General features: G+C 50.3%; 2 protein-coding genes across 4 annotated transcripts in view; one reads left to right on the top strand and one right to left on the bottom strand.

The window, feature by feature from the left end:
- The window catches only part of MSI1 (musashi RNA binding protein 1), a 30,312-nt gene extending 28,358 nt beyond the window's left edge, over positions 1 to 1,954 (bottom strand). For all 3 annotated transcript variants that reach the window (XM_085076087.1, XM_085076088.1, XM_085076089.1), the window contains exons 1-4: positions 1,820 to 1,954; positions 1,520 to 1,560; positions 1,309 to 1,390; positions 1,111 to 1,195 (exon numbers count right to left, since the gene is read on the bottom strand). In XM_085076087.1, coding sequence (XP_084932213.1) covers positions 1,111 to 1,195; positions 1,309 to 1,390; positions 1,520 to 1,560; positions 1,820 to 1,878 — 267 coding nt within the window. In that variant the 5' untranslated portion in view covers positions 1,879 to 1,954. The remainder of the gene's footprint in view (positions 1 to 1,110; positions 1,196 to 1,308; positions 1,391 to 1,519; positions 1,561 to 1,819) is intronic.
- Positions 845 to 4,898, top strand: LOC146430397 (uncharacterized). Its single transcript, XM_085076339.1, has 4 exons — positions 845 to 990; positions 1,326 to 1,623; positions 1,686 to 2,591; positions 2,761 to 4,898. The coding sequence occupies exons 1-4, from the start codon at positions 845 to 847 to the stop codon at positions 2,794 to 2,796; spliced, it is 1,386 nt and encodes a 461-aa protein (XP_084932465.1). The 3' UTR covers positions 2,797 to 4,898.
- The last annotated feature ends 8,818 nt before the right edge of the window (positions 4,899 to 13,716 follow it).

The following is a 13,716-nucleotide window of genomic DNA, read 5'->3' as shown; positions in this document are numbered from 1 at the left end:
GACATAAATCTTGCTGCAACTCATGCCGTAAACCCTAAGAAAGAGGGTCTCGCTCTCCCGCCCTCTCCTTCTGCCAAGATAAAGACTAGGACGCCGGAGCCACGCGCTGCAAGAAATAAAGCTGTGCATTTGGACTCCTCAGCAGCCCTTGCCTGGAGCCAGAACACATCCCCTCACCATGCCATCCCCTTGCAGCCCCCACCACTCCCCCATCCCTACCCTCACCTTCACCCCAGGGCAGCAATAAGGAAAAGGAATTCAGGGGAAGGCAAGTCACTAAAACGAAAGAGAAGGGACCTCCCACTCAGACACCTCACCCCCACCCCTCGAAACAGCCTGCACATCTCCCAAGCACCAGATTCGCAAGGCAGAACCCACCACGTTATGTCACTAGTCCACTGAGCCACCAAATCTTTCTGCTGGCCCAGCTGGGGCTCCTCATCAGCCCCCACTTGCAGAGTGAGGGCTGGAGCTGCAACCACTTCAAAGGCCAGTGGTGGCCCACATGGACAGGCACTGGCCACACTCGGAGACAATAAAGTCCTGAACCTCCATGACCGTTACAAAAACTTTGCCTAGGCAAACCACAAGAGAGTCTCCTGGGGTGCACAGCACAGGGGCTCTCTGCTGGGAAGGGGGGGGGCACAGGTCACCACGGCCAAGGAAGCAGGGCCTGGGCGCCGGGGACAGCATCCCTGGGGAGGGATCAGTGCTCGGCAGCACACGGGATGAAAGGGCGGCTTCCCTCTCTCCAAACGCAGCCGCATCTTATCTCCCCGGGCAAATCCTCACCCCAAACGCGCTCAGGTGTCCCAGCTTCGAGAGGGCTACAGTCACTGACCGGATGGGCCTTACAACCAACGGAGGAGTGGAAAACCATCACCAGGATCCACAGACCCACACCAGGAATCGGCACACGGTGAGCCCGGTGCTCGGGCGGCAGCTAGGCTACCCGCCGGCAAGCAGGACAGAGAAGGGAACGATCGATCCGTATCAGGAATCAATAGTTTACAACCTCTAACTGGAAATCAAACACTACAATCGACGGCCACTCCGAGCACAGCCGCTCTGCCGACAAATGCACCCCTGAGATGAGAGAAGTCATCTCACCGTCTTGGAGTCCAGTTCATGTCTGGATTGGGCCAGGACCTTGTCGACGCCAGCCTGGTCCATGAACGTGACGAACCCGAAGCCCCTGAGCCCCGCAGCCCGGGCAGGAGAGGCGATGCGGAGAGAAGAGAGAAAGTTGGTTAAAGTGGCGGCCGGGCCGCGGCGGGGACGAAGGGAGGCGCGGGCCCGGCCTCTCACCTGGATCTCTTTGTCAGCGGGTCCCGCATCACCAGGCACTCCTTCACCTCGCCGAACTGGCTGAAGTACTCCCGCAAGCCCTCTGCAAGCACAGCACCCACAGTGGGTGTACCGTTCCGGCCCGGTCCTGCCTCGTCGCCCCCCCCCGGGCTCGGCCCCAGCTCCGCCACCCCCGGCCCCGGCGGCAGGTGCGGGGCCCCGCGGCGCTCACCTTGCGTGGTCTGCCAGCTCAGTCCCCCGATGAACATTTTGCTGCGGGAGGAAGGGAAGAGCCATGAGCGGGGCCGCGCCGGGGGGCCGCGGCGCCCCGCGGGGGTGGCGGCGGCGGCTGCGGGGCCGCGCGGGGAGGGGAGGGCGCGGATCGGCCATGTTGGCAGCGGCACCGCCGCCGCCGCTGCCGCCGCCGCCGCGCCTGCCCGGGCCGGGCGGCCGGGGCCGGGGGAGGGGGCGGCCGCGGCCGGGACCAGGGGGAGGCGGTGGGGACGGCCGGCGGCGACTACCGCGGCGGTACCAGGGGTCGTGCGGGGAGTCCGGGGAGGCGAGGCCGGGCTGGCTGCCGTCTGTCTCCATTCGGACCTCTTCTCCCTGCGAGGAGCGGCGCCGCACTCCCGGGGCAGATGAGCGCTGGAAAAGGGGCCGGACGGACAGGCCATGCTGCCCCCTCCCCCGACCCCTCTCCGCCGGGCGGGGAGGGAGCGAGGGAGGAGGGCCCGGCGGGCACAACCTGCCCGGCTCCTCCCACCCCCGCCGGCCCGCCGGCCGCCCTGCGCATAAAACCCGCCGGCGGCACCGGGGCCGAGTGCTGGGAGCCGCGCCCGCACCGCGCTGGGGGAGCGCGTCCGACCCCGGGCGCCGCGGCGGCGGGAGCAACCCGGGAGCCCGCGGCCGCTTTGTCCCTGGCCGCGCCGCCCGCACCTGCCCCGGGGCGGTGGACAAAGGGCGGCAGAGCCAGGCCCGGCCCGGTGCGCTCGGGCTCGCCGCGGCGGACCCCGGAGACCCCGGCCCCGTTCCTCCCGGTGTTTCGCCGCCGCCGAGGGCGCTTCCAGTTCGGGACCAGGACTGCCCTGCTCACCCCGGGACCCCGACCGGGCAGCGGGGAGTTGAGGCGCCTTCCCGGAGCCCTGGTACCTCCGTGCCCCCTGGCAGCCCACGGGGACCCTGCATGGGTCAGGGGCTGCCCGGTCTCGCCGCTTCCTGCCCCGCACGGCAGTGCCCAGGCTACAGGACCCGGGGCAGAACTGCTGCTGGGCACCGCGGAGCCCCGTAGAGCCCCGCAGCACCAGGTATGCACAGCCCAGCCGCTCTCCTGTGCCCGCGGCTCACCGGGACGGGGGCAGGCTGGTCCCCAAGGCACCGCGCAGTTTCTTGCTCATTCAGGCTGACAGACGCGTGCTGAGCTCCAGCCGAGTTCCACTGCCGTACAAGTTCATTCACATGCTGCTTCTCGGGCAGGTCTGTGCACTCTGCCTCTGCTCTTGGGCAACCTAGCCCGGGTGGCTGAGGAGCTCAGCGAGGAACAAATGAAATACCTGCAAAGCTGGAGTCAAGAGGAGAGCTGTAACCTCGCCTGACTGTACCAAGCATCACTCTGGGAGAAGGCACTTGTTTGCCTCTGTGGCATATCAGAACTGAGCAGTGCTCAAAATCTCTGGTGACAGTGCTGTGAGCCCTTCTCATGGCAAGAGTGTATCACTGGGTCCCAGGCATGCGCCACTGTGCTGCCAAATACTCCCCACAGGCATCCTTGGCTCTGCTCCTTCCAGCACGGGTCCCACCTGTACCCTCTCACTGCCTAAAGCAATGTGTTGACAGCCCAGGTCAGTGCCACCCTCATTTGAACTTTCTTCCCCTTCTCTCATGACTCTTTTTCCACATCCCAATACACATAATCTCCTTCATGGATATGAACCACTATACCTTTGGTTTAACAATATTTTGCAATAGTATCATTTGTTACATGGGCTCATCCTGAGGCTGCAACTCTGAGTTAAATTCGTACTCTGCCAAACCACCATTCACCCATTCCATTTCCTGAGCTGGGTCAGTGACCCTATCCTGTATCCTGGCCCTGTGCTTGGGCACAGCAACACGCTCAACACCAGAGACTTGGTAGCCACCCCTGGGAACTGAGCTATGCAGCATCCCAGCTCCTGCTGCCACTGGTCCAGGCTGAGCTGCTTCACCAGAATAACTCACTCTTCATTCCACAGGGCTGAAGTCATCCTTTTGGGTGGAGGTGCCCCGAGAAGCAGCAGGGCTGGTGCAGCAGGGAAATATAAATAATGACATGCAGAGGTGGTACTGCAGCTGGCAGTGACAGGCAGGACTGCACAGCCAGTGGAAGCAGCAGTGCTGAGGCAGCATCCCAGCCATCTCCTCTTGCATGTCCTGAGAAACCTGGACAAAGCTGGGCTACCAGAGCCACCACTGCTGCTCTGCTCCTTCCTGGCACATGCTCTCTCCCATTTGGAGGGCAAATACCCCAAAGGGGGAACTAACACTTTCAAGTCACTTGGCACAGGTTTTATGCTCCATAATTGCCCAAACTAGGCACACTACACACTGCTAGAAAGAGGGAAAAAAAGAAACAAGAGCCCAGTGTTGGACTCACTAAAGGATAACATCTTTTGATTTGCTACCAGTGCATTACTATAATTTTAAATGTCTTATTTTTAAGACAGTACAAGTTGAGCACTCTCAGGGACACTGTTAAAATGTTTCATTGTGTCTTTTTCTTTTTTAAAATTATGTTTATTATTTTATTCACTTTTTCTCCACCAAAATAATATTAGAGAGGGGAGAACAGGATCAATGTGAGTTAACATCTGCGAAGATCAGAGGAAACAAAATTGAGCCTTCAGGAACATTTGGATGGAGGATGTGGTTGGACTTGCATCACTGGCAATGACACTGTAACCTACCATGTAACTTATTCTAAGGTTGTTTCCAAAACATGCACATGATATTTTGTATCTCCACCTTAGGACCCCCAAAGTGCTTTGTAAGTATCAATTCATTTATCTCTGTAATGCACAAAACAGTGGGTCTTGAAAAATCTGCTGATTAGTGACAGTAGGAAGCTTTCCTCACAGAGAAGTAAATATATAAAGCATTCCAGACCTTATGATTGGAAAGATGATCTGTCGAATATAAAATAACGCAGCATTGTATTCCTAGGGCTGCAGACAGACAGCTGTAGTGTCTCTGTGGCTGCTGCTGCGAGGTTGCCAAACACCAGTGAGATTAACAAAACTGCTCAGTTTTCTTGCTGCTATTCAGTGTCTCATGTGTGGTAGAGTGACACTATCAAAATCATGTCCACTTCCTGCTGAGGAGGATGATTGGCAAAGCTCTGCCCAGCACCAGTGGCAGACACTGGAGTTATTCATAGCGAGAGGGAGGTTCCAAAAAGTGGAGGTTAGGGGAGGGGCAGGGAGAGCAGCCGCCTCTTTTCCTCCCTCATCATATAAAGCTTAAAGTGAGATTGTCTTGGAGACCTGTCTCTAGCTGGGAGGTTTTGGCAGTCAGGAACTATGAAAAGTTTCACTTTTCATTTAGTCTGGATGGTTAATAAACAAATTTGAACTGGAGTTCAAGTAATTTTTATAACACTCACATTATGATGCTGAAGAAGCAAACCTGGAAGGTATTAACTGTGGCTCCATAGGCAGCTCGAGGGCAATGCCAGGCTCTGGGAGTGGGTTCTGGGGGTGCTCACACCTGCTTTGGGAGGGATGCTGACCCTCTGGAAAGGCTGATGGCAAAACCCACCTAGCCCATGCATGTAGCATCCAGGGGTGTCTACCTCAAAGGGAACCCACTGCTCCAGCCACCTCCTGCCTGGCAGGAGCTGGCTTGAGGCAAGAGCCAGGCATACAGGCAGAGAGGAGCTATTTAGGGAAATTAAATTATTTAGACTCCACTCAGGTGGGGGGGAAGGACAGAATCAGCAATAGGAAGAGAGGAATGACTGCAAAGGCACTAAGGATTTCTTTACCTCATACAAGAAGCCTGAGGAAGAAAGATTCAGGGGAGAAAGCTGTTTACATGGTGCAGAGCACTGAATAACAGGATGGGTGGAAATACAGAAGAGGAACAGGGTAGCATGCAAGAGAAACATAGGTGTTAATAAAGAACAGGAAAAAGGGGAGTAGGAAGAGTGAATAGAGACAACTGGGATAACTGGAAAAGGAGTGAGGGAGGAGAGAGGAGGAGACTACCCAATTACCACAAAACAGCAAGGGGGATTGGAGCCTCGGGGGGAAAAAAAGTGAAAGAAGTCTGCAGGGGATGGAAAATAAAGCATCAAGAGAATTTGCAGTGTAGTAAATTCAGTGTAGGGATCCTGAATAAAATAGCAAAACCAGAGAGGTCTCTGAAGGACAGTGGGAGATTGCAGGCTTCCACCCACTGTCCTGGAAATGATGGCTAAGGGAAAAATCAGAGAGCCCTGCTTGCTATTCTCCCTCTCTACAAACTCTAAAAACTACTACGTGGCGTCTAGTCTCCATGATCCTATCTAAATCAGTCCAGCAAATGAGGGAGGAAGCCCTGGCTGCTCAACTCTAACACAGGAGCTGCTCCACCCACGGAGTGTGCCCAGCATTGCACCAGCCCCAGCCCAGGTGCTACCTCTCTGCAGCAGCCTGCAAAAGATCCCCCCTCCCCAAAAAGAAGCTGGAAACATTTTCATTTCCCATTAATTATTTTTTTCTTTATACTCCAAAGATTGCATATAAAGTGACAGAAAGCAACAAGAGATTTGGAAAATGAGACCACTCTCCTTGAAAGTGCCCTGAGCTCCACCTTCCCTCTTAAAATCCTGTGTACCAGTGCAGGAGGGGCAGGGTGAGCCCCAAACACACCACCACAGCCAACACAGCTTTTCCAATGTCTCCTTGCAGTGACGCTGCTGGTGCCTGGCTGCCCAGTCTGGTGGGTCTCCAGCACCAGCTCCTCAGGCAGTGATGCTGCACTCTCCATGGACCTGCACATCCTCTGCAGGTCTGACGCATGTGTGAATTATTAATCTGGGGATGAAGTCAACACCATGTCAAGGACCTCTAAAATCTGCCTTAAAGAAGGCAAAGTCCAAGGGAATAGAGAAACAAGAGGAGTACACAGCTCAGGGGAAGGACTGGATTCCCTGCTGAGACGCTTGCAGGAGGCAGAAAATCTGGGTCCTGGCACTGTCCCAGAGCCCCACCAGAAGGAAGCACTCACAGGAGCAAACAGTGAACTTTTGGCTCAACACGTGAACAGGAGCTGAGCAAGCAAAAGCTGTCTCTTCATCCCCTCTCTTTCAGGACATAATCGATTTCCTACCTCCCCCATAGCACTCACACTGGCTTTTAACTCTCCCATTTCTTCAAGACTTATTTTCTAATCTAAGTTGATGGGACCTCTGCTCCACAAATCCCAACAGCACTTCTCAGAGGACAACATTATAGCATTCAGGTACTACAATGGTGTAAAGTAACTGGGGCTAAGTAACTGTTAAACTTAACAGCACAACATTGAGAAGGTTTGCAGATTATTTGGAGGAAAGAACAGAAAAGAGAATCTTTAAAATCCAGGGTGCATGCTGGAGCTCCTGAGATGAGAACAGTTCAGACCAAGGCAAGTGTACAGGACAGAAATACACACTGTAAATCTTCCTAAGCAGCTCAGCCTGTCCTGGTTCCTCAAGGTTTTGCCAAGGTATTTTGTTTGTACTTGTCACATGACTTACATCAGGCATCACATCCTAATCAAGACGGACACCAGTGTCTTCCCAGGCAAAGCTTCCATCCTCAGATTGCAGGAGAGGCTTAGCTGCTCTGTACACGTCACTGCTGCCTGAGCCTCCTCCCTGCTGAAGGAGAAAGGAGGCGAGAGGCTGCCAGGGTCTAGCTGCACTTGTGGGCAGTCATCTCTGGTCATTCTCCTGTTTGCTCTAGAACAGTCTAGGGCAAGGCCAAACTCACACAGTGTGTTATACTCAGAACTGTTTTTCTACAGCAGTGCACCTGGCACAGATGCTCTGGGGCAGGAGTGGTATCCACCAGAGAGGGAGGGCTTCCTCCACCTTGGGGCACAACAACTTCACTCAGGCTTACAGGCTCCCCATCCTTCCTAGGGAATGTGAAATGAGATGGTTGTTATTAAATACTCTAGTTTCGGCAACCTTCACCCAGCTTTTAAATACGTTTGGAACTAGCAAAGGCTCAGAATTTGTTCTTTGGTCCCAAGACACAGCAATTCTCTGTGCCCACACACCCTGTGAGCTGACCTCTAACTGAAGAGAAGCTCTCATTCTGCACTGCTCAAAGGCTAGTGGGAAATACTTTGCTCATGCTCCTACTTGTCCATTCTTGCCCATCCTTTTCTCACTTTTCACAGCCTTTAAGCATTTATGTTTTCACGCCTTTGCCTGCTGTGGATTTCCCTCAAGGCTGATTTTGCTACCTTAGGGTCCTTATGCCATTTTCTTTTTTTTTTCTTTTTTTTTTCTTTTGTTCCAGGCAGAACTTTCCCCACCTACCTCATGCCCATGCAGTTCCATGAGCTGAAGTAAACTGAGTCACTGACCCTTTTTCCACCAGGAGCAAGTAGTGATTCACAAACTGTATTTCTCAGAGCTCCCGGCTGACTGGTGGCCAAGGCACTGCAACAGCTAAGGACCAGCTCCTTCCAAAGCAGCTTGTTCAAGGCATTATTTGGCACAAGGCTAAGACAGACAACAAATGGAGATACTCCTTAAAAGCAGGGATGTGGAGGGGCAGCAGGAAACCTCTCTCACAGTGGAGGTGTGACATGTACATTAAAACGATCCCTTTAGTAAAAGTACCAATGCAACAGTAACCTCTACAATTCAAAGTTTATGTCAGATATATGAATCAAAATGGAAATAGTGACATTAAAAAAATGCTTAAGGCTCAGACAAAAACGTGTTTAAGATTTTAGTTCTATCTGTCTGCCATATTCCCAATTATTCAATGAGCAATTCTGCTCTCCTGTTCACAGGAATGATCAGTGCCTTTCTAGAGACACCAGAAGATAGACTCTCATGAGTTACACGTGAAAGAGAGGGATCATAGTCTGTCTTAAGACATCTTGACTCACTAGACTTGTAATCTGATTATACGAGTGTTTTCGGAAGCCCCGTGCAGTATGTCCTGCCCTGTTCCAGCCTTTCCCTTCTGGAGGTATCCAGGTTTACTGCTTCACAGACACCTTGGGGTTTGGAAACTGCCCACTTGTGATGGATGGAAACAGTGAAGCGTGTTCCAAAACTTCCCACTGATTTTAAATGTTTGAGTCAAGAAACTGGAAATGAGTAAATATTCCTCTTCCAAAGAAGGCCTGAGGAAGCTCTCAGCACAGTGTTTTCTGCAAAACAAGCTCATGGTCTTCCATGGTGCACACACAAGGTCTGGGTTTATTAGTGGCACAGGTGATCACGTTGAAAGCATAAGACTCCATAATTTATACCTTTTCTATGTTTTTAGCTGCAATGCATCCTGGCCTCTGTTTACTGGCACTCTACTGGACAGCCAGGAAGCCAGTAGGAGTGTTTTCCTCTCTCAAATGTTACAGTGTTCATGTAAAAGAAGGTGTATTTAAAACAAATCACATTTTGAAGGGTGAATCTAAAAGGGCCTCTCTGGTATTTGAAGAAACCTGGGAACAGAACAGACATTTACTAGTAGAACAGCTCTGGAGTAAAACAAGTTTTTGAAGTAGGAAAACTTCTCCTACACACTCCTGCTGTCAGCCAATGCATGTTCAAGAGTGTTGGTCACTCTGGAGCCCTGAAAGCAATGCAGTGTCTGCTAAATTCATTCCCAGATGCTGGGAGAACAAGGGATTGTGGGAGACAGTGTAAGATGGGGAGGGATTTACAGAGAAAATGCAAATCAATGAAAGTTTGTTCAGCCTTACTTCCCTTTTGGTTTGTTTTTACTGAGGCTGCAGTAGGAAAAAATTTAAGATTTTATGCTTGTGTTGCTTTAAGGACAGGAATGCTGGAAACAGAGGTATTTGATACCTTTGCTGCTAATTACAGTGCAAGCTCCCAGTGTCCTGACAATGCCCTTGTCCCTGACCTAGAGGGGCCTCACTGTCTCAGGGTCAGCTGTAATTTAGTTTCAGGTCAGACCTGGGACTCTCCTGCCAAACTAACTGCACTTTGTTTTGAAGTAGAGACCATTTACTAGCAAGTCTGAGACCATCAAACTCATTTCACTAACAAGAAACAGGAACAAAGTGCAGAGCCCCTGAGACGAAGGTCAGTGCTCGACACAGGGAGAGTTCAGCTGCATCATGAAGGAAGGGGCTGTTCTGCCCACCGAGACACACAACCACGGGAGCTCAGATATTCTGCTCTCTTCAATTAAGTAAGTTTATTACAGACAAGCCTAGGGACCAACTAAGCCATGCTAGGCCCCGAGCAGGCAAACGGCACAGTCAACCCCTGCCTTAGAGCACTGCTACACAGTTGCTGCATTTCGCAGGAGACTCAAGAGGAGTGAGCTCTTCAGTAAAGTCGTAAGTTGTTTGTGCTACTCCTATCTCTTTCTCACAAATTGGCCAGGTGATTTGGGCCAAGAAAACTCTCTTTTACTACTTGAAAACTGAGGGTTTTTTCCCCACTTAGAAAAAAAAAAGTTTCAACATTTTCAGAGAGAACATGTTGCAGAAAATAAAGCTGTAAAGGGAAATACTTCTTCTCCAAATATAAGCACTCTCAAACTCAAGGGAACAAAGTATTTTTTCAAACCAACAGATTTTGATCTGATCTTCTTCTCCTTCACCATACTGATGGACAGAGATTCTACTGTCACGATACCACATGGCATTACCTGAAATTACCTTGTCATTTAATGAACAGTTCTTTACAATTTGTGGGTTAGTCAGAGCACACCATGCATTTTGCATATTGTCAGAGTCTCTGTTCTTTTGCACTTTTGTAGACAAAGGACTGGGTTTGCTAAGGGAAAACCCATCCACAGCATATTTTTTTTTTAACTCTGCACATCACTGCAACAAGAAGCCAACTTACAGAAACAAAGCTAGATGAAAATTTGGTGCCAATTTACAAAATAGTAAGAGGCCTTTGACATCAAAGGAAGGCTCCATGTCCAAATCTACGAAGACACACGTGAGACAGACAAGTATAGACCCAAACATGCTTTTTGGGAAGAGTAAAACATATTCAAGCTGATGGCCAGAGTTGGGGTTGTTAGTAAGATGTGAGAGATCACAGCTATAGCAAGGAACAGGACCTCTAAGGGATGCTCAAATCTTCCTTTCATAAAAATTGACAAGAAGACTGCAACCCACACTGAGGTGTGTTAACATTTGCTCCCTACCATGCTGGACAGATGCAAAGCTGTGGTAGGACGAATTACTAGCCCCATAAACTACAGATGAGTTCAAAACACAATATTCCTGTAGTCAGACATAACAGTTCCCTAACTGCCTGTACACCCAAACCACTCCCATAACCGTTGGTGTCTCTGCAAATATGAAATCAGCTTCCAAGAGCTCATCTCAATTGCCAGAGCTCTTTGTGGGACAGGTCCCAGCTGCCCAAGAGCTGGGTACCTCTTTCATGACTCCCTGAGAAAACCACGCTTCAGGAGCGATGGAACTGCCATACACCAGAACAAGGCTCTGGAGCAGAGCAGATAGCTTCCTTGGCAGCTGGCCCACAATGTTGGAGCTCACTCCCAGGAGAGATTAGAGGGAGAAAAAACCTAATTGACATCACAGCAAAGCGCTCAACCTGCTTCTACCAGAGATTTCTCACAAGAGAAAAAAAAAAAAAAATCCAAAGTATCTCTACAAATAGGAGGCTGCAGGAACAGAGAAAAGATAACCTAGTTAATGTCATGCATACAGCTTTAGTACCAGCTCAGGTAACACTGATTAGTAAAGGACAGGCAGAAGCTCTGAGCAGAACCTGTTTTACACCTGGAAGATTACCTGGCTAACATCTGGACAGAGAATTGCCTCCCTACTTAAAGTCACCCAAGCTCCAGATCTGCAGCTGCAAAGCTTTCAAGTGAGGTTTTTAAATTTGGAAGTTGAATACCATGAAATGTATTCTATCCCCCAGATGACCTTATCCAAGCTCATTTTCAGGGCACAACACAGGACAGAAGTTAACCTCAGATTCCCAGGTAGTGCAATTTATACCCTGAAGCAGATGAAAGTACAAACTACTCGGACTCACTTAGACTTTGTGTGCTTTTGGACTCCCCTGCTACTTCAGGTGTCACTACATCTGCGTAACCCCTACAGTGAAGACAAAAGGAGAGGGTTTTTACTCATTTCAAGGAAGCCTGAGCTCTGCCCATAGGCAAGGTAATTTTCTGTCTACACACAGAGGACACTGCACAGAGGAGCTGTTTCCCAAGAGCACAGCAAGAGCCCCTTTCAAGACAGATCCCAAGGCTGCAGCTTCTGCAGGGCACCATGTGGGCTCATCCCCAGACCAGGAGGCTCCTGGGAGCAGGGACACAATGAGCATGGACTGTCCAGTGAACCATATGGAGGTCATCTCCCATCCTCTGCTTCACTGCCACCGAGGTAGGACTCCGCAAGGTGGAGCATGAAGCTCTGGGCAGGGCTGTGCGGGTGGCAGCCCAGCCTGGGAACTCAGGAGCAGCAAGGAAGGAGAGGATGCTGGAGTGGAAGTGATTTGAATTAGAACAAACTGGCTGCTGAATAGAAGCTTTTATTCCAGCATGGAGAAGGCTTTGTTAGTCAAGCACATGTGATGCACAAAAGCCTCCACTTGAATTCATTGAGTTTTAATTGGTTCTCAGGTGGGGGAGGAGATGTGTGTTAGGAATTAGGGATTCCTTAAAGAGGCAATATCATTAAATCTTAACGCCTCTTCCCTCTCACCCCCAGCTTCGGCTTAGGAGTCTGGCCTCATTCAATTGTCTCATGTTAGAGAATCAGAAAAACTGAGGGAGAGAAAGGGTGGGAGGGAGAGTCACTAATAAAGCCTAAAGGGAGATCAATGAATGAGGAGGGTGAGGGGCAGGAGGAAGACTGAAAAAAGAAAGAGGCTGGTTGGAAGAGGAGGGAGGTCACACGCAGGCAGGGAAGACAGGAGAACCTCAAAGGGATGAGGGAAAGAGAATGATGCCATTTGAGTCGGCATTTTCTTTTCTCCCTGCATTCCTTCTTTTATTGAACACTTAAAACTTCCCTTGGAGATCCTCTATCTTGGCTCTATAAGCCTGTGCTCCAAAATAACAGAGTCAATCACCAGAAGGAAGGAAGCAAATCCTGGGATGGGTATGGGGTGCATGGGCATGGGGAATGACCTGCTTGGAAGGACCTCGCAAGAGCTGCTGCTTGTTTTGCCAGACACAGCACATTTCAGACAGAAGTTTTGTTACTAAGAGCCTGCCACAGATGTAGCTGACTCAAGGTCCTTGTGAGTGAAAAAGAGAGGGAGTAATCAGGAGCTAAGGAGATTTCACAGCAAACATTGTAGGAGGTTCAGCACATTGCCCAGTGTACAGAAGGGACCCTGGGTACCTGTGAGCCAGACCCTGACAGACAACTGCTATGCTGTGATGTGGAACACATATCTCACAAATGTGTAATGATTTCCATCAGTCCAATGCATCATAGGAGAATGAATAACTACTACACTTGGAATTTAGATAGGTAAGTGAATGACATACCAAATGCACTGCCAGCAAACACCAACTCAGATGCATTTTCTTTTAGAGTTCCTGACAGAACACTGTTTCTATATTTATGCCAGACAGTTTATCCTGTACAAAGCCACACACAGGAGATACTCTTTGCAGGAAGCACTGCCTACTGTTTTATTATAATTCTTCATAACAAAATTAGACTGCACTATCTCTGCTTGTAGACACCATGGCACTAACACAGTGGCACTGCAACCAATTACTATACAACCTCAAATAGGAGGTCTCTGACTTCTGTTGGAGGACAGTGTGGGGTGCTGAAAACAGCATTCCCATAGTGACTATTCTCTGAGAAACTGTCTGATCCAAGTCACTTACTGTGTTGTGAAATCTGAAGGAAACACAAGATCCTCCACTGACATAGTTGTGGTACAGGGTAGCTCTCATACACTTAGGTTGTTCATGTATTTCAGAGTACAGGGGGAAAAAGAGAGATTGGTGAATTCCCCCATTGAAAGTGTCATAGGATTCAATTTTCTAAACCCTCTCCCTGAAAGAGGAGCCTAAGTATCATTTAGAAGTGACACAGAGAATGAAGTCTCATTTGGTCCTTAACTCCAACTAAAAGCTGACATGGTCTCCACCTGGCAAAGGCATTTGTGAGCAGTGGGCCGCGACAGTGCCTGGCACCAGCTACAGAGAAAGCATTTAACCACACAGGGAGAAGAGCTAACACCACTTGCCT

The sequence above is a fragment of the Lichenostomus cassidix genome, chromosome 15 (genome assembly GCF_008360975.1).
Source record: "Lichenostomus cassidix isolate B80296 chromosome 15, HeHo_3.0, whole genome shotgun sequence".
Classification (NCBI taxonomy): Eukaryota; Metazoa; Chordata; class Aves; order Passeriformes; family Meliphagidae; genus Lichenostomus; species Lichenostomus cassidix.
The sequence above is the reverse complement of the archived record's forward strand: the minus strand, read 5'-3'. Positions and strand labels throughout refer to the sequence as shown.